The following is a 25,277-nucleotide window of genomic DNA, read 5'->3' on the forward strand; positions in this document are numbered from 1 at the left end:
GTACTGCATCTGAACTCCAAACAGATTAAGTATAATCAACAAATAAATATAATTATCATATAGATATCAGTGAATTTTGCCCCGAGAAAAAAAATGTTATTTCCCTAGTTAAATAAATTGTATTTTAATAACTTTTTATGAGCAACTCGGCGGGTGTTTCTAGAAAAGCAGAGGACGCTTACCCTACCGGTGCACCTGGTCCATGCTCCCAGTTTTTAGTGGAGTCCGAGTTGCTCATTTACTTTTGTTACTTTGTATGTATGATTTTAGTTACTTTATGTTCTTTGTTATGTGTGTCTGTTTTCCATGTCTGGTCTTTGTCCCTGGATTACATTCTTTTGATTACCGCTATAACCTTGGTTCCCTTAATTACTCTTTAACTCTTATTTACCAACATTCTCCCGCCAAAACCTCACAACATTTTTGTCAACCTAAATGAACTTGAACTTTTGAAAAACAGATACATTCTTCTGTTTCAGTAACCTATGCATAGATGATAGAGAACGTTTAAAATCAAATATCTTGGACAAACTTGATGACTTTTACTTTCCAATTGTAAACTTTCACTTTCTTATAACCAATATCACAAACCTATCGAGTACACATAACTCAGTCGATCATTCGCCTTCGTGCATGTTATTTGTACACTTACTATCTTAGTGGAGCAAAAAGTACTGTCAAATAAGCATCTAAGTCAGGGGTATGTTTAGCATATGGTGATATCATTTTTGGTCGTCATTACAATTAAATTGACTGAAGAGAAATCTGTATCTCCAAGAAGGGGCATGATATCTCATTGAAACCCACAAAAGTTGACGCTTACAAGGTTGTTACTGACTCATGTTTTCACGTTTTGGCGATGTATATGAGTTTAGATGACTCAGAAATTTCCTTCTGTTTGGATGATTCAATAGTTTTTGCTAATAGTTGATGTTACTAATGATGATCATTCCGTCGATAATAAAATACACAAACAAAAATGAAAAGAAAAGCTAATTTCATCCGTTTACGTTATTGCTTGTATATTGAACTAAACACACTGTTTAATTCGGGACAGTCTTATTTAGGTTCTTTCTAACTGCTCAATGTAAAGGACATTTCACGTCAGTTTTATTTTCTTTTGTTTCAACAATATACGTTTAGGAAGATAAAACCGTAACTTTGAAGAACTTACAAGAACTTGCGTCCGACATTACCGTTGATAAGGAACAGTACATTTGATAATTAAACAATCACTTAGAGATTCAGATAGAACCAATACGTATGTCTGTTACATAGTTGTTCTCCGAGAAGCCAGCCACTAGATTGTCCGTTTGCTTGCTTTATTTATCAATATGTAGATAAACGTATCATCGTAGAATAACATCAGTTTATTCAAATAAGAGATCTGGTATGATTGCATATGAAGACGAGCCAGTCATCAACATAAAGCAAGTTGTAAAAGGCCCAAAATAAAGTGAAGTGAAAGTATTCATAAAAGACGAAAATCGCTCTAAAGTATAAAAAAAATCGTAAAACGAATAATAATGCACATAAAAAAAATACAAAGACAACCTCTGGACTACAGGTTCCTGGCTTCGAAAACAACAAAAAAAGCACATTCATGAAGCGACCATTGGGGTCAGGTATTCCGAATGAATTGCCGCTCTGCATAAGACTTATAACAAATAATGTGATTAAAATGTCTTTGATCAGCAGTAAAGTGGTCTGATCATTTAATTCATTTACTTTGAATTACTCGTTTTTGTGGACATTTATGAAACGCTTCGGTCAAACTGAAATGTTTACTCGGATCTATACATTTAATTTAATTCGCAAGCTTTCAATATGTCGCCTAATACATTCGAAACAAACTTTTTCGTGTGTTAAACATATGTTAACCTCTTCAAATGTTCTGATACACTGAGAATTTGTTCCTTAGCTAAATATAAATATACATCAATGTTTTATTGACTAAGTTTTATTACAATGCCCGTTAAAATCATTACCATTCTCAGGAATAGAGGTCAAAAGCGATTATAATCCGAAAATAAAACTATTATACCGACTTTGGTCCATGTCTTTACCACATTCTAGCAAAGATTTCTTGCAAACTGAACAAAACAAACCCAACAGAATAAAAAGTACATGCAATATTTTATTACCAAGATGCAACATAGGATATCTAAGATTACTAGTTAATGACTGGCCACAGTATATGATAGAGTATACATGGAGCGCGTGAAATTCCTTATTTATACTGTACTTTATACCAGTGATATTGACATTTTCGGTAACTAATTAAAAATACTTTTCATCATTTCACAACATTGTTTTTCACATCAAAACGAATTACATTCAGTGTTCCTTATCAGAGGAAGGCATAGAAAATAAAATCAGTAATAAGACCTATACCACACTCTCCAAAGAAGAAATAGTGGAAACCTACAAATCCGTTCTGCCGTCTTTTGTTTTCTTTAGCTGACATTTTTTTCGGTGTATGTATAAGATGATTAAGAATCGTACTTCATAGTATGTAGTTAAGTAACACACACTTGTTAAATTTGAAAACATCGAGCTTGAAAATTAAGCATTTTATCTTGCAAATTTAAGAAGTTATAATGTACATTTTTAAATGTTAAGTAGGAGAATGCATTCCAAACAGCAGCTGGTTCACAACATGCAAAAATATTCAACCCAAATACTATTCTGAAGCTAATATAGTCATTTTTTTGCTACATCCAATGTTTGTTATCGGAGGTATAGACGTAGAAAATAAAAGCGTTAATACGACTTATACTGCTACCACAGTCTCCAAAGAAGAGATAGTGGAATACATTAAGTATGCGTTATCATATTTTGGTCCATACAAACAACGCTACATAGCTAGATCCGCAAAACGTTCTACTAAATCTCTTTCAAAACATTTGAATTTTATACTCACAAAAAAGTGTCAAAAAAAGGTTTCCAGTCCTACTATGACACTCTTTACTCCCGTGATGGATCTTGAAAAACTCGGAAGATCTTCTTGAAACCCTCAGTTAAAGGTTATTATCAGAAAACAACGACATTATTACCTATGATAAGTATAACTTCCTACGTTTCGATCGTATAGTAGGAAATTATTGTATTGACCGTACTAGTGAAATGTTTCACGGGATATTTATCACGTGATGTAGATTTTGAGTGGGAATATGTAATCACTTTCTAGCCTACGTCTGACTTGCCAACACTCAAGTTTCAATGAAAATATAGAAGATATACTTTTGTCTTTGCTTAAATTTTGTCATGATGATTATAAATTTTTCAATAATATTTGATATATATGTCTTATAGACATAATATTCTATTTATGTTTCCAATTTTAACTTATACTTCGTCCAGGTATAACTCTTGAGACGGTATTTTGCGTTGGGTATGGACACAGTTTTCCACAGAACTTTCCCACATATAAAGTAGTAGCACAACCTAGAAGTTGGGTTTTGTGTTTTTTCCCGGTCGGCCGTCCGTGATGTTTCGATACACATTATTTGTAATTTGAAATACAATATATGACAATGTATATGTTATTTACGATGTCATTTATATACTTGCTTTAGTACGCATTTTTGTTATGTTTATCATGTTGCGCTATTATACATGCATTATGTCTTATGATAATAAAACTCCAGTGTCCTCTGATTAGTCGCTATTTGCAATTTATGGAATTGTTTATTTATATAAGTCTATATATAGTTCAATGTATAGATTATACCTCTACTCGCTTACCCATTCCTTCTCTCTTATGACGCTGACTTTATAGCTGATGTGATGCAATGGAAGAAAAATCGTTCAGAAATTTCCTTTTATCTCTGTTTCCGCTATATAAATGACGCATTTGCGTTTAACAATCCTACTTTCAGGAATGTTATACATCGCATCTACCCCCCAAATCAAACTTGAGGTAAAGGATATTACAGACATTGAGATGGATAGTAAAAGAAAACTTTTGACCAAACTGTTCGGTAAATGCAATGACTTTTCATTCAGTTAAATTTTTAATTTTCCTTCCATCTGTGGCACCTGCGTATGGTGTTTTCATAACACAACTCATACATTATGCCAGAACTTGTCGTAACAACGCAGACTCTTTATACCGTGCTTAACTTGTCACAATTAGAACTCTGGAAGAGGAGTATGTTGCTTCAAGATTGATGTCTTCACTACAGATGTTTTATGGTCGTCATCATGAACCACTGTATCGTTACGGTATCCATCTGTACTATGAGAACTATTTTTTTTTCAGCGTATCATAGTTTTTCTTCCCTCTTTCGATTTCTCCGGCTTGACCTTTTATAAACAATACGGTGTTCTAGAAAAGTACAGGACGCTTACACTAACGGTACACGTGGTCTATGCTCCCTGTTTTCAGTGGAGTCCTAGTTGCTCTTTACTTGAGTTGCTTTGTACGTATAATTTTCCGGTTTTTGAACCTGGATTTATTTTTTTTTATTTATGATTGAAGCTCGGTTCCCTTGGTAACTCTTTATTCAGAATGTACATGTCTACAAAATGTATACATTCAAACCCATCGTTGTCAATAAACATGCACGAGTGTTAAAACAATTGATGACAAAATCGCCTTAAAAGAAGCACAACAATACCGTCTTCAAAAACTACTAGTATATTTTCTTCATGACAAAATTTGATTTAAAACTGTTGCTTCATACAACCCTGAAGACTTACTTTGAAAGACAGAAACATCACTAATATCGACTTTTCATGCTTCTATTATCAAAAACGACTTCATAATAGCATGTATATGTGAAGAGAAGGAGGGTGCCCTTACCAAACGGAATACTTAACATGCAATTGTGACAAAACACAGTTCTAATTTAATAATGATACCAATTTGGGCCGCATTATAATGATATTTTCAACTCAGTTTATGAAAATTGTTTTTAACATATGCTACCCCCAGTATGTTATACATCAGTTTTCAGAGACCCCGATGTAGCAAAAACATTGCCTACTATGCATGACAAATATGTTGTCGTACCAGCAGACAAAGCCCAAAACAACAGTGTAATTGTCTGCAAAACGTTTTACATCCAATGTTTATTATCAGAGGTAGACGTAGACAATTATAGCAGTAATAAGAACTATGCTGCTATCACACTCTCCAAGGACGAGATTGTGGAAAACCATAAATCTGTGCTATCTTCTTTTGGTCTCGATGATTGTGATTTACCGTCTATGTACTGGATTCCTAAACTCCACAAGAATCAATGCAAACAACGTTTCATGGCTGGATCTGCAAAATGTACCACCAAACCTCTTTCAAAAGTTTTAACTTCTATACTCACAACTGTCAAAGAGGGTCTGCGGTCCTATCACAACATTTGTTACTCCCGTAGTGGTATTAATTCAATGTGGATCCTGAAAAATTCGACAGATCTTATGGAGACAATCACTTCAAGACTATTATCTGAATATAATAGCATTAAAGCCTATGATTTTTCAACACTGTATACTTCTATTCCCCATACTCAGGTAAAATCCCAACTTATAAACATTATACATTGTTGTTTTTTTTTTTAAAAAAAAGATGGCACATCTAGATACAAATATATAGTTCTTGGTAGAGATTCCTCATACTTTGTGAGAAATAATTCCAAGTCATTTTCCAAATATACAGAGGAAGATGTTTACAAAATGCTGGAATTTTTAATCGACAACATATTTATCCAGAGTGGTGGACGTGTTTTTCAACAAACGGTCGGCATTCCAATGGGAACAAATTGTGCTCCTTTACTTGCTGACCTATTCCTTCACTCTTATGAGGCTGACTTTATGGCTGATCTGATCAGAAAGAATGAATATCGTTTGGCTAGGTCCTTCAATCTCAGTTTCCGCTATATAGATGACGTATTATCTTTAAACAGGATTATGTTGCTACAAGATTGAAGTCATCACTACAGAAGTTTATGGTCGTCATCATGAACTCGTGGTTTGTTATGGTGTATCCATCTGTACCATGAAAACTGATTTATTCAAAGAGTCATGGTTTTCCTTTCCTCGTTTGTCTACCCAAGGGCTTGACTTTTTATGAGCAACTCGGCGGGTGTTTCTAGAAAAGCAGAGGACGCTTACCCTACCGGTGCACCTGGTCCATGCTCCCAGTGTTTAGTGGAGTCCGAGTTGCTTATTTGCTTTTGTTACTTTGTATGTATGATTTTAGTTACTTTATGTTCTTTGTTGTGTATGTCTGTTTTCCATGTCTGGTCTTTGTCCCTGGATTACATTCCTTTGATTACCGCTATAAGCTTGGTTCCCTTGATTACTCTCTCCCAATACTGTATCTCAATGATATGGGAAACGATCATCTCAAAAGTAAAATCAAAGTTCACAAATATTGTTGAAATTTACTATAGTAATACAAATTTGCTTCGGTCACCATCTTTTCCCGACTACTTTCGACGAAACGCGACCGAATGATGAAAACATTTTTTTAAACAAAACAAATAAACAAAAAACAAACAAACATTAACACTGGGTATTTACCATTCACTTTTCGGTTTACACACAACATTTAAACTTTCAATCTAGTGACCCCAAGTTATAATTATAATTTCATTGATAACTGATCAGAAATAATTCTGAAATACCATATTTGACTTTGCTTTTCTGCTGGCCATCAAATTTTTGGATTAATTGTTAAACAGTTTTTAGACAAGACTATCCCTTCAACACTTTGTGAAAAGATCATTCGTTCAATGCTACCTATTTTGGCTTTCAGACACCACGATAATTAGTATTCACGAATCAATGTATTTTCAAAGTACATAAATTATATAAATATAAAACAATGCATAAAAGTAACAATACGTGTCGATGTAAGAATGTGCTTTTACAAACAGATAACAGTGATATTTCTCTGGCTGTTCAAAATATCATAATTGCAGTGATAGTGTCATTTTACGAAGAAAAACAAAAACAAATTAAAAAAAATCTAATATTTTAGTTCTCATTTAAAACAAATCAATATGTCTGTTATATGACAACGTAACAATCCTGAGTATCACCAGAAAATGTGTATGATTGGTTTTTTTTTAGTTGAAAAAGTGAAAAAATGATACGTTTAATATTTTACGGTATGAGAAAAAAATAGCGTTATATGCACAATATTCCTTTGAATATTAACAAAATATCGCTTTCTTATAACAACTTTCCAATTTGTCAAACTAGAAGTCTAACTTTTTCTTATAAGATTGTCAATTTGGAATAGGTTGTACGAAAAAATCTGGTTCGTGACAGTTTACACTTATAAACTATGAAAAATTAGAAACACTTCTTATAGGTACTACTGTCAGTATGTTATAGGTACTCCTGTCAGTATGTTATAATTGGTTTGTAATCAATACGTTATTTTGTTTAAGATTATGTTCAACGCGGAGTGCGAACCAAACGACGTAAATTGTACGAAACTAGGTTATACAAAATATTCTGGTCCTCAAAGAGAACCGAACAATAAGAAACCTTTTAATAAATCAAATTAAGTTGTTCGAGATTGTTTTCGGATTAAATGCATTATCACTGACACATGCATATAAAAAATCTCCTAGTCTCAGGGGTTACCTACATCTTATCGATCCATTTAAAAGAGATAACTAATATATATCTTCTTTTGTTCCATACAAAGAATTTTACTTGAACATATATGATACAGAATAATAAAAATCGAAATTCTTTTTGAAATTTTGATGATTTTGACTTTCCAATTGTAAACTTCCCATGTCTTAGTGGCATTTTACAAGCATCTTCAGTCTATAAAGTAAACATTTCACTGTTGATATAGTGCTGTGGAGCCAATGATTTTTGCACAGACTGTCTCTGTAAAGCACGGATACTGTCAAAGATAAGCTTTCTAATTAGAGTTACTTTCAGCCTTTGTAAATGTTATCGCTACAATTTATTGACCGATATGAAGTTTCTATTTCTCAGATGAGGCGAAATATCTTAAGTTAAAACTCCACGCTTAAGTGCATTGCTCCAAAGATCAAGAGAGCAAATCAAAGGAGCCAAGTCCTATAATTCAGTGTGAATTTCCTCGCTTGCATTTTATTATCACAGTAATATCATGTGAGGGTGTTGAAAACACGGAATAACATTTCATCTGAAAATAAATTCTCAACACGGTGTAACTTAGTTTGCATGACGTCTTACAACGTGATATCAAGTTCAAGAATAAATGGTTAACCGTTCATATAAATAAAGTTTGTTTTATTGTGAATACTTTATTTAGCTTGTTCTTTCTAATGCCTTTCCACCCTGTCCACATTATTTACTTTGTTTAAACCATAAAACGTTTGTTGAATTCAATGGTATCATCCCACTGTGAAGCGCTCCGTGTTTTTTTTTTTTTTTTGTTTGTTTGTTTTTTTTTTTTTTAATGAAGCCTCATCTTGATTCCTGTCGGGACCCTGCATTATTGTTAATATACTGTATACGGATTATACTCACTTGAAGTGTGACGAGTGATATTGGTGGACCATGATATGCTTCCCCTTCGGGAGCACTTGATATCATATCACTTCTATTTTTATTGGAGTTTAAATTGCTAGTCTTCTAGTTTTATATGTTGTAAACTGCTTCCCTTTTTATTCAGTTTTGAAAGTGTTATCTAATTTATTTTGTTCGCTACATTGTTTTTGTAAATCATCTGTGTTTCCTGTCTTCATGTTTAAGCCATATACTTAGATTTGGTGAGTTTAAATTGTCCCGTTTTTAACACTTCTGTATTTTTTGCCAATGCCTACAAAAATGTAGTACAAAAATTTGCTGTACCACAATCCTGTCCTACTTGCAGTTTAAAGGTTATATTCTGTTCAAAGCAAACAAAGCTGTCTCGTCAAAGTATAATACTTTCGCATATATATTTTAATTGTTTTTTTTTCTGGTATTCATTTATATCTACTTTATTATTAATCTAGTTTTATCTGTATCGATTCATTCTTTTTGGTTTGATGGTATGCGCAAGGTAGATTAACAACCTCTTGTTTATTTTGCAACTAATTGAATTAAATCAATATAATTATCAAATTCAATACGAAAGAGTCCCCCCCCCCAAAAAAAGACTCTCATGGAACTTAAAAGTGTGCGCACTCATACATTTTGCAAGAATATGACATTTTGGAAGAATTTTGACTCAAATTAATATGTCACAGCCACTATATGATAGTTATATTGACAACTTTACTATATGCTATGTGTTCTCAATTAGGAAGTATCTCGTTGAAACAGTGAATTAAGCAACATGGTTTTAGTAGTTTGAGTCATAATTTGATAAACTTTTACCTCACTTTTTATAATTTTGTATTGATATAAGGCGATATTCCTTTGTTTGTTTCTTTACAAACATGTTAAATCAAGGGCCTTTCTTATAAAGTGAAACTTTAATATCGAAGACCTTTTGGATCTTGAAATTTGTTCGGACTGATAAAATAGATGTTCGTTTAACCAACGTTCATTATCAATTATAATGACAAAATAAGTTTACTTAACGTAGACAGATTTTCGCTTTATTCAAGATCCGACGAAGATATGTTTAACTTTAAATCCATACTGTTGTAATATACACGCACATCGTATAAACATGCATTTTAAATTTAAATCTAGATATTTAAAAACCGAAAGATACTGTTTACTGATTATTTGAGCGTTTCATTTATTGGAAATATCGACTTAAATACGACCGAAGCATTTAAACAGATTAAATGGCCTATATATGAATACAGGAAAAAGGGACGATCCACAATATAGACTGAAAAAATAATAATGAATAGAATTATTTTTAAAATAAAAAGGTAATAACATTAGGTATCCCGAAAGGGTAAATATATCCTGCAAGAGAGTAAAATTAGATATACCTCAAGCTCGGTGAGTTGTCATCCCGGTAAGTCGTGAAATCTAACTGAAGATATCTTGATTCGTATTGTATAATATGAATATCGGATCGGTGAATTAAATTGTTATAATGGTTACAAAGGCTGAACGTGTCCCGCCTTAATTCTTTACAAACTGTACAAATCACATGCACGATAATAAAGGAACAAATGTGAAATGTGGTGGAGATTTTGGTATGTTGCCACCTAGAATAGAGAATGTTCAATCATCGAGTCAAATCATCAAAAAGGTTCGATTTTTCAAATATTCTGTGTCATCTATGTATAGTTTAAGTTAGTTATCCTCGTGATCCCGACTGGGACACAAGTCATCAGTATAGATTAAGGTATAAGTATTAAGTAGCAGTCTTCGTTTGTATCATTCATGTTCTGTAACATGTGATAAATCTCGAAAAGCAACTTTTGAATGTTTTGTATTAAGTTGCTTTTTGGGTATATATTATGAAGTGTATAATTATTCATTCCAATCTGTCTGGCATTTTGAAATTTTTTTTTTACTATAATCACCATGTCACTTACGTTTCAAACCATTTAGATAAATACCGGTATCAGTGTAATACATATACCTTTTAGGATAAGGATAGATATATTTATACAGTGGGTGAATGATTTTTTAACTTTATGTTGTTCGTGTTTTTTGCAATGGCAAGCCTTAATTATATGATCAAATATACAGTTCAACAACAATCGATTGATTATAGACACATTGTTATAGATGCTACAATATTTGTGGTTAATTAATTAACATGACAGTTGTCACCAGGCCAACGGTATTCCTATGATTGGTAATTGTTGTACATCATTTGAATGCAGCTCATGGTTAGATCCGGATTATATACATGCTGACCTGTTTTCTTTTATATGATCACCTTTTCCAACAGCTCACCATTTTGTTTTAAATCTGCTTTTCATATGGCACATTTATAGAATTGCAGTTTGAAATATACCATTACTTTGTTGAGGCGTTAGCATATAAATACCATGTTCTGACTTGAAACTACGTTTGAATTGTGGTTATCTTGTTTCTTTACGTGGTAATACGGAACCACTTTTTTTCTCTTGTTTCCAAATGAATCCGGTTATCATGGCGATATCTCAAACAATCGATCAATTCCTCCGCATGCAAGTCGCTTTAAAGCTCAAATGCTCGTATCAATGTATATATATATAAAAGAAAAATGTGCGTTAAAAATATTGTTTTTATTATTTAAAGTAAAAGGTATAATACATATATTTTCGACCACGTAATTCGGGCTTTGTAGTGTAAATAGCATTCTCTAATTTTGCTTCAATTACCGGGGTGGAAAACAAATGTTCTAATTACTTATGACTATTTTGTTCCCAGAGTTCGATTGGCTTGGAAATCGATTGTCTTGGACTCCATCATGAATCCCCTCGATTGCCATTGCAGTTATATTTCAGTTAAATGAGATATTTTTGGTGTTTTCTTATCTTAAATAAGAATTATTAAGAGACTCGGGAAGATTTGAAGTGAAAAAACATTTGAATTTGTCTTCTTTTGTTTTGTTTGAAATGTTTGCCTTTGTGTGACATCAACATGTTCCCTACGAATCGGAATCATAACGTTTCGCGCGCTTTTCATTTTTGGGTATTTTTGATGTTTATAGGGCCTTAGAGAAACAGAATCTACACTCAAAGCTTGTTATTTTTGAATTTCTCACATCTCGTGATATAAATTTTATAGTTTGAATAGCTCGGCAATCCTCGCAAATAAAACTATACCTTTATTTCACTCGATGTGAGAAATTCCATAATCAACTCGTTATCGTTGTAGATTTTACAGTTGCGATCACTTCTAACCTCTTTTTAAATTCTGTCAGAATCTGTCAGTATTTCAGTTCTACGACAGCAGATAGAACAGAAATCATGACGGATCCTGACAAGGTCTGACAGAGGCTGTCCTGGGTCAGGACACATTTTGCCCTATTCCTTGACAGATCCTGACAGAAACTGTCCTGGGTCGTGACAAAGTAAATACGAAAAGCTGTTCTAATCTGTCATACCCCTGGACACTTCCTGACACTAAGTCCTTCTATTCTGTGTGACGTAATTTAGAACAGGAAGTCCACGATTAATAAACGAAACTGTGTGATTAATGTAAATTAGCAAATCCGGTTATGAAAAAATTCTTGATTTTAAAATTTACATTGAATTTCCAATTACAGTGTATATATATAGATCTAGAGCCCGTCGTGGTCATCATCCCACAATCACTCGACCGTTGTTCATGTTCCAATTTTCGTCGATATCGGTCCAATCACTCATCGTTCAAAAATTATCATTGTTTACATATATATTATCTTTACATTTTGTCATACACCTGTGATATTAATTAAATTAAATTATTCAATTATAAAATTAAAGGTCTTTGGTTCTGTTCTAAGTGTAAAAGTGGTAACCGATAACATTTAGATGTTTGGTAATTCTCACGAAGTTCAAGATTGACTAAGTACTTCTTGAGTGAAAGCTACTTTTAATAACATAGGGGCCACAAATCATTCTAAAAATGTTAAAATTGACAATTTCATCATTAAATGGGTGACTGATACCTAAATATTTCGGTCAAAATTCTTTAAAATGCCACTTTTAGCAACGAATATGAATGTGATCTTCCAATTAACCTATATGGTCCTATATGTAGAAAATGTAGAAATTTAAAATGTTGGCTTCATATTAGTGACTTTGACACCTGTATTTAAGTAATAATTCTAAAAATTCTGCCAAATGTATGAGTGCAAGCAGTTTTAATTTTCATAATGATCTAAAACTACTTACTAAAACACTTATTTTTTTCAATATTACCATCATGTGTGTGACAGTGACATATATATTTCTGTCATAATTCTTCAAAAATGTGATATTCCAGCATATGTATGAGTGCCCACACATTTAATTTCTATTAAAATTAGTGACCAAAATGCTAAATTTTTCGATATAAATATTACATGGTGGCTGCGACACATTAGTTTGAATCAAAATCCCACACACTTTTAATTTGCTTGAGGGTATAAAATTAATGACTAAAATGCTAAATTTTTCAATATAAATATCAAGTGGTGTCTGCCAAACATAAGTTTGGGACAAAATTCTTTAAAAATGTCATATTCTTGCAAAATGTATCAGTGCGCACACTTTTAAGTTCCATGAGGGTCTTAAATTAATGGCTGAAATGCTAATTTTTTGTTCAATATAACTATCATATAGTGGCTGCGACATATTAATTTGAGTCAAATTCTTTAAAAATGTCATATTTTTGCAAAATGTAAGAGTGCGAGCACTTTTAATATCCATGAGGGTCTAAAAGTAATGACTAAAATGCTAAATTTTTCAATAGAATTATCATGTGGTGGCTGCAACATTTTAATTTGGTCAAATTTCACTAAAAATGTCATATTTTTGCAAAATGTAAGAGTGCGAGCACTTTTGATTTTCTACAATTCATTATAGGATTAAACAGCCATTTTCGGTCGTTCATATATCAATAAACATTATATAAACTTTATAAAACATAATAGACTGTCCTCGTGATGTTACTTTCAACACGTTATCTTGCCTAAGTAATTTTAGTTAAGAATTGAAAAGTCAATATACAATTAATTTATTTTAGGGAGGAATTTGTTCCTTGACGATCATCACAACAATATGAAACTCTAGAACAATACAAAATGATATTTAAGTAGCAGTCTTTGTAAGAATCATAAAAAAATTATAATATGTAATACACCCCAAGAGGTTACACATTTTTTTTATTTTTGTAATTAAGGAGGTAGATCTATTGTAAGAGACATAACTCTTGCAATTAGTGATATGTTTGTATCCTATTCAATTTCACCAAAGCCTAATAAACTTTCATTTGAAACAGAACGAAATCAGTCCAATTTACTTTGATGCTTACATGTGATTGTGTAATATTCTGATTACAAACGTTCCAACAATTTGCAAGAGCTATGTCCCTTGCCCTGAGTCTACCTCCTTAAGCTGCTTTATAGATCTATATGATGAATGTTTAATTACATGTATTCATTCTAATTTTTCTTTTCTTAGGAAATAATTCTTTTTTGAAAATCAAGCAGTTTCTTTTGCATTTTAGTGGTATTTACAGAACTATCTCCCTTAATTTTGAATTCTACAGTACATTCCATACATTTTTATCTCCTAAAAACAAGGATAATATGAAAATCTACGTGTTTATTTCTGATTACTATACAATTTTAAACAAAATATCATAAATTAAAATATGTAGACTTTCCAACCATGAATCATTTTGCAGTGCTACTTAGGTACCTGTACCAGTCTATATAGAATTCAGAAACTGCCTGTCACTATTGTAGATAATGCATGGTAATGATAACCAACCGAACAATCGACGCTTTTGTGGCTAGATATACTAAATGTATATTTGTTCGTAACCATGGTTATTTCTGAATTAAGATCTGAATTTGTTTACATGAAAATGATAATTTTCTTCCTCTTAACCATGTCCATTTTTTTTTTTTTTGCATTTTCAAACACATTTATTTGATGGAAGAAAATATGAAATTTTGAAATTTCCCCTTTTTATTAAAAGTCATTATTGTCACCTTGAAACTGAAAAAATAAGCACCTGTAATGAGCCTGTATGTTGAAAACATCGATAATTAAACGCTAATACCCTATCTGTCTTTTTACATCGATTAAATGCTAAAAATTTACTTCTATGTTCATGTTGAGGTATTTTTGGTTTTGGCCTTGGCGTATTGGACGGTTGAAAGCCGTATTAGACGGCCAAATCCTGTATTGAACGGCCCAATCCCATATTTGCACACTTTTGAATTTTGTATTTTATTGACAGTTTTCATCATATTTAGGCTAATATTCGAACTTAAGCCTATAAATGGAGATATCGTTTAAATAGCGATATTTCTTTTTCTTTACTGTACGAACAAAATTATATTTTTTATAGACTATAGCTACAAAGTCCTTATCATGCTTTTCAATGCTAAACTAAACTATAACCTTTGAATCACCGAGAGCCTGATTTCGGTCTGACAGAACGTTACATTCTAAAGAACATTTACGGCTTTCTGGCATTAAACCAGCCGAAATGATTGAATATTTCCGAATAAGATAGCAAATAGTAATGTGAAGTAAGGATATATCAGTCCGACAGGATATCATCTGCTGTGCAAAACGTCAGTTTAAGATATGGAACAACTCGGCCTGCCGAAGAGTGGTCCTTATTTGTTCCGATGTCAAATCAAATCATTAGTAAGTCCTACAAAACAAGATAATTATCTGTATCAAATGTGGATGATTTAGAACTCAGAATGTACGTTTTCGAACAAATAATGAATAAACTAAATTATGAAGAGGTCAAAGAGTTATTTTAAAGTTTCTAGTGTTTTCAGTGTAATGGATGCCATTCTGACCTTTCCATCAAATTACAAATTGTTATTTATGAGAAAATATAAATTAGGAATAGGGTTATGTTTCTACAAGACTAAAAAAATCTCTACAGAAGTTGTATGGTCTTCATTTCGTAAATCGTTACAGTGTTCCTATCTGTTCCATGAAAATTGATTGGTTTACCGTGTCTTATTTTTTCCTTCCATCTTTTGTCTAATCCGACTTTGTTTTTAGAAAAGCAGAGAATGTGTATCATACCGGTGCACCTGGTCCATGCTCCCAGGTTTTTGTTGTAGTACTAATTGCTCATCTAGTTTTGTTTATTTGTACTTCTGTATTTGTTATTCTGGTTATTTTATGTTCTTTGCTCTGTGTGTCTGTTTTCCCTGTCTGGTCTTTATTCTTGGATTCCTTTAATATCTGCTCGAATCTTGATTCCATTCCCCTTTTTACTTTTAGATCCCTAATGGATAAAAATGTTTCTGACTAATATCATCAGAGTATTGTTAAGTATGTATGTGCAGCAACAACTTATATTCTGATTATTTTTAAATGATTACAGTTGTATTAAAAGACAACTTTCAAGCGTACAAGCGTAAATCCGATAATAAAATATACGTTTTGTCACCCCAAAATTCTGAAAACTACCGACTGCATTTAAGAACTTCAAATAGTAAATGCTTGTCACCCTGTTGTAAAAATTGAAGTTGCATGTAGTGTTTGAGCAACAGTTGTGAAATATAATTGAAGCGCCCGACCATAAAGTTGGCTGCTTGAGGGTCAAAAGATAATCCCAAAAAGCTCCAAATATTGAAGTCAAGCTACATTTATTCCCTCTCTATATATAGATAATTTTCAGTTCTAAAATATGCGGTGAACCACGTGCTTCAATAAAGCTAAGAATTCATTTTTGTTTAGATCTAGTTAACACGATATGCCGTCTATACACTACTGGATTAACCATTAACTTTTTATTTTTAATGTTTAAACAAGTTACTCAATATATTTTAGTTAAAAAATCACACGATAAAACTACGTAAAACCACACACATCTTATTCATCTTAAAATTCATTTATAGTGATTGCAGAACATATCATCAGTGCTGGTTGGTATTATCTAAAAGGAAATGAAAGAGTAATCAATGGAACCAAGGTTATAGCGGCAATCAAATGAATGTAATCCAGGGACAAAGACCAGATATGGAAAACAGACATACACAACAAAGAACATAAAGTAACTAAAATCATACATACAAAGTAACAAAAGCAAATGAGCAACTCGACTCCACTAAAAATTGGAGGCATGGACTAGGTGCACCAGTAGGGTAAGCGTCCTCTGCTTTTCTAGAAACACCCGCCGAGTTGCTCATAAAAAGTCAAGTTCGGGGTAGACAAACGAGGAAAGGCAAACTATGACCCGGTGAATAAATCAGTTTCCATGGTGCAGATGGATACACTATAATGATCCACGAGTTCATGATGACGACCCTAAAACTTCTGTAGTGATGACTTAATCCTGTAGCAACATAACCCTGTTCCAGAAGCCTATTTGTTAGAGTTCTAGCGCGATACAAAAAATCTGCGTAGTTTCGGCAAGCTCTGGCATAACGTATGAGTTGTGATATGAACACATCATACGCAGGTGCCGAGGGGATGTTGCCACAGATGAAATGACAGTTCTGAATGAAAAGTCATCACTTTTGCTGTAAGGTTTGGTCAACCTTTTACCAATCCTTTACCATCTATTTCTAAGTGTAGGTCAAGATATGAGGCTGACTTCACAGTGTCTGTAGTATCCTTTATCTCAAGTTCTTTTGGGTAGATGCGATGTATCAAATCCCCGGAATTAGGATTGTTTAAAGATAATACGTCAACTATTAAGCGGAAACTGAGATTGAAGGATCTAGCCAAACGATATTCTTTCTTTCTGATCAGATCAACTATAAAGTCAGCCTCATAAGAGTGAAGGAATAGGTCAGCAAGTAAAGGAGCACAATTTGTTCCCATTGGGATGCCGACCGTTTGTTAAAAAACACGTCCACCACACTGAACAAATATGTTGTCGATTAAAAATTCTAGCATTTTGTAAACATCTTCCTCTGTATATTTGGAAGATGATTTGGAATTATTTCTTACAAAGTGTAAGGAATTTCTACCAAGAACTATATATTTGTATCTAGGTGTACCATCTTTTTAGGAAAAGACAACGATGTATAATGTTTTTAAGTCGGAATTTTAACTGAGTATGGGGAATAGAAGTATACAGTGTTGAAAAATCATAGGTTTTAATGCTATTATATGCAGATAATAGTCTTGAACTGATTGTCTCTAAAAGATCTTTCAAATGTTTCAGGATCCACATTGAATTAATACCACTATGGTTACAAATGTTGTGGTAGGACCGTCTTTGACACTTTGAGTATAGAAGTTAAAAGTTTTGAAAGAGGTTTGGTGGTACATTTTGCAGATCCAGCTATGAAAGTTTGTTTGTATGGATTCTTGTGGAGTTTAGGAATCCAGTGCATAGACGTTAAATCACAATCATCGTCCTTGGTAGAAAGACCGAAGGATAGCACAGATTTATGGTTTTCCACAATCTCTTCATAACAGAACAGAACTCCCGGACTTGTTTCCAGAACCCTACTGATTTCTGAACTGTTTCTGTCCATATCTTAAGCACAAATAGTTTCATCAACATGCAGTTTTTCCCCCCTTTTATAATTTAGATCTCAATCAGGATGGTATTTCTTTTCTTGACTATGTAATGACGCGGATAAAAAGGAATCTTTATTATTATTTTTTATCATTTATTTATCTTTATTATTATTTTTATCCTTTATTGTTATCATTTTAACAAAATTAAGCTTTACGATCCACGAGTTCATGATGACGCCCATAAAACGTCTGTAGTGATGACTTCAATCTTGTAGCAAAAAAAAACCTTTTCCAGAAGTCTGAGAAGTTTAGCGTGATACAAAATGTTTGCCTAGTAACGGCAAGCTCTGGCATAACGAACGAGTTATGATATGAAAACTCCGTACGCAGGTACAGAAGGGATGTTGCCACAGATGAAAGGAAACTTGACAAATTCGAATGAAGTCATCATGTTTGTTGTAAAGTTTAGTAAATTGTTTTTATTTACAATCGATCTCAAAGTGTAGGTCAAGGTATGAGGCCTACTTACCGAAACATGAATTGCGTAAAATGGGGCCTTTATACATGTAAATATTTTTTACAGGCCTTTGAACGCCTTCTAATTTATCACATATCACTTCGTAAGTTTATAGTCTTTGCTATATAGGAATATAATCACAAGACATGAACACTAGCATTACAAATCCGCCAAAATATGTCTGTTGTACTGAGCTAAGCTTTAAGGAACCAGTCTTGCTTTGCATATCTCTGAGCCGGTGTACGTCAACACATGGATGGTGTTTTATTTTTGTCTCTACAAACTGATGTTTTGTCAAAAGATAGGAACAATGGCTTATAATACAGAGCAAAAATTAAAACTATAAGACGACGAAATATTTGTTAAATAAATTTAATATTATAACATAAAAATGTTCCTCTGAAAAAGGTTGGTTCAAAAAGAAAGTGAAAGTAGAGAAAATGGTTATTTATAATTCACGACTACTTTTCTGTCCGATCGTTGTGGACTCACGCTACCTTTTTTGTATTTAGAAATGCTACTTTTTTTTAAATCCTAAAAATATGCACTTCATTACAGAAGTCTTTGTTAATATTAATGCAAGACTGAGACCTGAAGAGAAGAGATTAAATACTGAGGCATAAGAGCTGCCAGTGTTTGAAATAAGGGGTATTTCTTACTCCACAGGAGTCATACGATAGTTGGTTAAAGTACAACATAACAATTAATTGTTTTATCATGCTATCACAGCATCACATTAGATAATGTTTTACTTACCCTTTCCATAGAAATTGCAAATTCTGAGTCGTCAGAATTTGCTTTCCGTATCATTGCATTGTTTTTTACGGTAACAGTAATCACATAATGCTCAATTCCTTGACTGGCTAACTCAATCACCTCGTTATGAAACTGTCTAAACAAACCTTTTCCTTCATATTCTTTTTTCACTCTTGCAGCCCGCAACAGAAGGGTCTTTCCGCCATCTATTTTCATTGCAAGTATAAATGCGACCTAACAAAATTACAAAACAAATTCAAACAAGTTGTTCTTCAACAGACTGTTATATTAGTATCAATACTATATTCATACTTTTGTTCTCAAAAGTAAAATTAAAAATCCATTTAAAATAAAACCCACAAACAAAACCAAAAAAAAAGCTAAGACACTTACAATATAGCCTCCCCCAAAATTATAAAAGAAAGAACGGAAGTGGCATCAGGAAAGATTAGCATGTCGTTTTCCACCAGCAGCACCTGTCACATTGTAAATGAGTATACTTTAATGATTTTTTTTCTGTGTCGATGTTAATTTAATTGTTGTAACGAATTTACTCACAAACTTTTCATTTATAACAGCTGCATAACCCCGGTAAGATGGATGTTCGGTGACGTCGTGATATATAGCGGAAAGATAGTCAAACCTATCATAAACATTAGTATTAATATCCATAACATTCTTATAATCTTCCGTTCCGACTTTCCTTATTTCAATTTCCATAATTTCTGAGCAAATGATAACTTTTTACTATACTTCCTAATCTGCAAATGGAGGTTATGAAATATCACATGTTCATCAAATGCTTATAAAATATCAGCAGAGTATTACCTTGATTAACATGATTTATCATCCATATAAGAAGTACAAGTAAGCTTGATTTTTAACTTAAACATTTCTATGATATTGTGCTTATAAAATCATCCGAGACATGTCAAGCATTAAGATATTTTTAATATTTATAAATTCACAAATTTTACCTCACGTTCCATTATTCTTTTCTATGTTGAGTTTGAGTATTTTATACTCACTAGGTTTCGGTAGCGTTGAAAAAGTTTTCTTTTTTCGCCAGACATTTCCTATCCATTACTATTTTCTGAGTTTAACTCCTTTCGTTTGTCTAATTGTGATGTTAGTTTGAATAAGTCTGATATTGTTTACGTTGAAGGGCCCAAGAATAGATTAATACTTATTTGCAGATATGTGTTGCGGAAAGCAGCGAACTGTAGAAATCTGATTGAATAGTCATTATTCATGTTCCCTACTTTGATTTCTTTTTTAATATATTAAGCAGAAAGGAGTAACTTTCTACACATTAGTCATCCGACAGACTGGTTTACTGTCAAATAGGAACAATGGACAGCAGTAGACTTCAAACTCAAATATCCAATTTATTATAGCCACAGTAAGTACTTGGATACTTTTAATTGACTTATTTCAAGCCATTTAGGTACTTACCGAAGTGAAAACAGTTTAAGTTTCGATGAAAAATGTTTACTATTTACCTTTCCCTAATGAAACCACCAAACAGGTTGTCGGGTGTTGATGGGTTATGTCTCTTTGAAATATTTGCTAAAATTGCTTGCATTCGGTAAATATAAAAAAAATGACTATTATTTGGTATTCCAAATCATAGATTATTGCCGATTTCACATTGCTATTTGATAGTTTTAGTTTGGTGATTGTAACTTAAGATATCACTGCCAAATTGACCTGAGCTGACAGAAAAGAATGACCTTGCTTTGCTTAATCTCAAACTTGGTGTATTTACAGGTACAGTCATTACTTTTTTACTATGCTGCTTAGATATGTAAAAAAAGTTAGATTGTTCTATGTCTGAATCATCAATCTAATGAGGGTTCCCCTTTATTTGTCAAGTATTGCCATGATGTATATATAGTTAGTTTGGCATGATGTTGAGTCTTGATGATTTCTGTTCCATATGATCTCTCTTATTTAATACTAAGCAAATATCATCAGCAATCAGATAAAGAATTTGAACAGCAGAGAACGCTTACCCTACCAGTGTAAAAGCTGGTCTACGTTCCTAGATTTAGTGGAGTCCGAGTTGTTCATTTACTTTTGTTACTTTGTGTGTATTACTTTGGCTATTTTCTGTTCTTTGTTGTGTGTGTGTGTTTTCCATGTTTGACCTTTGTCCCTGAATTACATTCTTTTTTATTTTCGCCAAAATTATGGTTCCCTTGATTACTCTTTCAGAGAAAGACAAGGGAAAACACATCCTTGTCTGGGACCGTAGTGTACTGAGAAACAATCTAAATAATGTTCATTGTGAATACTTTCATACTATGCATTTGTAATTGTTATAAAGAATCTTGATAAAGTTGAAAAAAAATATCGTAACACTATATGTACTGCGCATATAACGTCTTGTTAGATTAGACGCTGATTCAATCACTGTCAAAAGCTCTTTTATGTCAATGCAACAGATTTTTGCTCTTCTGTTTTATATCACCTACAGTGGAAAGATGATCTATACAATCTCTATCAACTCTGAGGTTGACTTGTTCTTTTTCAAATTGATAGATCCAAGGTCGGGTTTTATTAAAAAAAATTTCAAATTGAGATTTTCCTTAAATATGTCCTCAACTCAAATTTCGAAATGTTTGAAAATAAATATTTGAGGACAAACTCATTCTCTATTACTCGGAGGAATATATTTCTTTGAATAGAATGAAGAAATATTCCCCTCCATTTCATAGAGTATTTGGTCCTTTTAATATAGGCAAGACGTAATGCTTTACTCCCCTATCAGTAAATAAGTGCATTGATCAACATAAAAGCGTCTGCAGTTCATATATAGGCAATTGCTAAAAATGAAATTGATGAAATAAATATAATTTACAGAATGTTAAACCTTAAAACTTAAAAAACTTTTAATTTCAAATGTTTACCTTATACCTGGTGTAGTGATATAACTCTTAACAAAGCTAAGAGCTATCCGGGCATCCCCATCGCTTGGAATCCGAAAGTACTATACTGCTTTTTATTATTATGCTTCCTTTTCTTTTGGTGTCCGTATTGATGATATCAAACAATGAGAAATAAGGGTAAAAACAAAATTACCGAACACTAATCCCATCCATAATCAATCAAGTTCAAATTTAATCTGACAAAATAGATATAACACCACCGGAGTAGCTGGTACTGCAATGGCCCTGACTTGGTATAGGCATTTCAAACAAAATGATGGGTTAAATCTAGGTTTTACAGGGTGCCAAAGCCCCCTCTTCAATTGCGGCGTGAATATACTGGCGGTGATTAAATATCATTTTCATGTTAAAGTGTCAAAATCGGGAAATAAGTGGTCATATCAGTACAAAGAATACTTCACAAAACGCAGTCGTTACTCATTGCTTTAGAGGAACAAATTGATACCAATTCATTTTATTATTCGATGATTTAGTCTTAGTCCCTGTATGTCTGGAATGTGATTAAGGAACACACAAGAAAGGTACCACACTTTACACTGCCCTGTAAGCTATTATTCCAACGTAAAATAAGTTGCTTTGAAAGTTACATATGTGTACCCATTTGACAGTAAATTGACGAAGTTATGGTGTCCTTTAGATATAACAATAGAAAGAACATATATATCGCTATTGTCCAAGATCTCGTTTTACTTCATAGCTGTCATGATCTTTTAATTGGTAGACCTAGGGTAAGGGACACAACTCTTAAAAAATCATTGGAACGTTTGTACTCAGCATTTTACATAATTCTCATGTAAGCATCTAAGTAACTTAGGTTGATTTTATTCTGCTTTAAACGAAAGCTTGAGAGGCTTTGGTGAAATTGAATATGATACAAACATATCACTTATTTTAAGAGTTATGTCCCTTACCCTAGGTCTACCTCCTTTATTAATTAAATAATCATATATACTGATATTTTTCCTAAAAATATTTTAGTGTATTTAAAAAAGAATATTTTTTTTCAACTGTACAAAACATCAGTTTAAAAGATGGAAAAACTCGGCCACAGACAAGTGGTCCTTACTGTTCCGATATTATGTCAAAGTCATTATTAAGTCAGCGAAAATAGGCTCGCTTGCTGTGTCAAAATTAGATGATTTAGAATTCTGAATGTAAGTTCACATTTTCAGAACAAGTAAACGAAATCATGAAGAGATCCAAGAGTCATGTTTTAAGCTTCTAGTGCTTTCAATATAATTGATGTTATTCTTACCATTTTATTAAAATACAAACTAACATTTTTGAGAAAAAATATAACTCGAACACGAACAGGGTTATGGTTATACAAAAATGAAAAAAATCAATACAGAAGTTGTATGCTATCTGCACCATGACAACCGATTTGTTTATTGTGCCATAATTTTCCTTCCATTTTTCAACTCGACGTGTGTTTTTTAAAAAATCAGAGGGTGCTTACCATATCGATTCGACTGGTTCATCGTCATTTATTTTTCTGAATCACATTTTGGCAGGTTCCAATCACTTTCTGTGCTTCCGTTCAATAAGACACTAGTCTTTTTGAAAAAAAAAAACTTTTTTGAGATAGACTAATACCATCAGTAGTATTGACAGCTATGGAAGTGCAGCAAAAACTTAAGTTAAGATTTTTTACACAGATTACAAAGATTATAATCGTCGGAAAAGACAGTTCTCGTGCATAAACATGAGATAAAATGTTATTTTTAACCACCTCAAAATGCTGATAACTATGCATTGCATTGTGAAAGTTGAAACTAGAAAAGTAAATGCTTATCAGTCGACGGTGCTTTCAAGAGCTGATTTTCCGGGTAAAACAATTCAGGCCCTGTTTGAAAAAAAAACTGCAGTTGTATGTAGCAACAAATCTGAAAAAAAAGGATTGAAGAAGCCGTTCAAAAAGGTTGGCTGCATAAGGGTCTTCAAACAATCAAATCACGCTCTAAATAATAATAAATTAATTTGATATAAATACTGTAATCTGATTGGCTAAAATAATTTTGTTATATCTCAATGGATGAAAGAATATTGACACGCTCTTATTCAATTAAATTCAGAGCTACTTTTCTCGTGTTTAAAGATAAAACTATGTTTTAAAATTAATTTATAAGAATTAGCTATGATATAAAAATTGTATATTGAAAAATAATATAAATTTTCCATGTGCATATTTTGTTTATTGCTTTTCGCGTAATAAACAATATGAACATGGAATTTTGATGTCATTTTTCAATAGACACAATTTTTATCACAGCTAATTCTTAAAAGTCAGGCTACATTTCTACCGTCTCTTTGTACTGTTATTTTTTTCAATCCTAAAATATGCGGTAGGCCTCTTTTAAAAAAATTAGAACTTATTAGAAAAAAAAAACACTTCTCAATGAACCATTAACCTTTAAATTTTACAATGTTTTAAGTAAGGTCTTTCGTATATTGTAAAAAACCTCAGGTGATAAAACTACACAAAAGCAGCATGCTTCATGCATCTAAAAACATGTTTTGATTGCAGAACATGTCATCAGTGCTGGTTGGTATAATCGCAAGGCAACTGAAAACAAAAGACAATCTCTTACTAGCAAAGAAGTAAAACAAAGCAAAACAAAATCAAAGCACATGGAGAAAGAAAACAGATCTCCTGACAAGTGTGAAAGGAATGTTCTCCAGGACATGTTTCTAGAACCCTAATGATTTCTGAAATGTTTCTGTCCATATATGTTGCATACATAGTTTTATAGACCTTAAGTCTTTCCACCAGTTTACAATCGCTGACCTTACTGAAGTTTTAAACTGGGCTACAAACTGATTTCGAACGGTACTGTAGCTTCAACCTTATAAACGCAATACTTGAAATAAAAGAATCTCTTCATATTTCATTTTTAAGTACAAAATTTTGTTTCTTAGGGGACTTGAGTAGTAAAAAATTGACCTAAATAATATATTCAGTAAGTTTTCTAATTTACTGAAAGAGTAATCAAGGGAACCATGATTCTAACGGAAATCAAAAGAATGTAATCCAGGGACAAAGACCAGACATTGAAAACAGACAAACAC

General features: G+C 32.6%; 1 protein-coding gene across 2 annotated transcripts; it reads right to left on the minus strand.

Annotated features, from left to right (window-relative positions):
* Nucleotides 1-13,560: 13,560 nt before the first annotated feature.
* LOC148605166 (uncharacterized) lies at nucleotides 13,561-20,753 on the minus strand. 2 transcript variants are annotated; one of them, XM_088549064.1, is made up of 4 exons: nucleotides 19,816-20,753; nucleotides 19,258-19,491; nucleotides 15,588-15,792; nucleotides 13,561-15,198 (listed from the first exon to the last, which is right to left on the minus strand). In XM_088549064.1, the coding sequence occupies exons 1-3, from the start codon at nucleotides 19,975-19,977 to the stop codon at nucleotides 15,727-15,729; spliced, it is 462 nt and encodes a 153-aa protein (XP_088405190.1). In that variant the 5' UTR covers nucleotides 19,978-20,753; the 3' UTR covers nucleotides 13,561-15,198; nucleotides 15,588-15,726. The 2 variants fall into 2 exon arrangements, with proteins under 2 accessions (XP_088405190.1, XP_088405191.1); XM_088549065.1 differs by lacking the exon at nucleotides 15,588-15,792 and having other exon boundaries at nucleotides 19,816-20,751.
* Nucleotides 20,754-25,277: the final 4,524 nt, after the last annotated feature.

The sequence above is a fragment of the Perna viridis genome, chromosome 10 (assembly GCF_037379345.1).
Source record: "Perna viridis isolate PV_CMFRI_1.1 ecotype Kerala chromosome 10, ASM3737934v1, whole genome shotgun sequence".
NCBI lineage: Eukaryota > Metazoa > Mollusca > Bivalvia > Mytilida > Mytilidae > Perna > Perna viridis.

Bases quoted from the DNA above. Each gene is read 5' to 3' on its own strand.
- LOC148605166 (XM_088549064.1), bottom strand. From the start codon at position 19,977: ATGGAAATTGAAATAAGGAAAGTCGGAACGGAAGATTATAAGAATGTT. The intron at 19,492-19,815 runs GTGAGTAAATTC...TAATTTTGTTAG, and splicing joins CTGTTATAAATGAAAAGTTT to GTCGCATTTATACTTGCAAT. The intron at 15,793-19,257 runs GTAAGTAAAACA...TTTATCCATTAG, and splicing joins TTGCAATTTCTATGGAAAGG to GGATCTAAAAGTAAAAAGGG.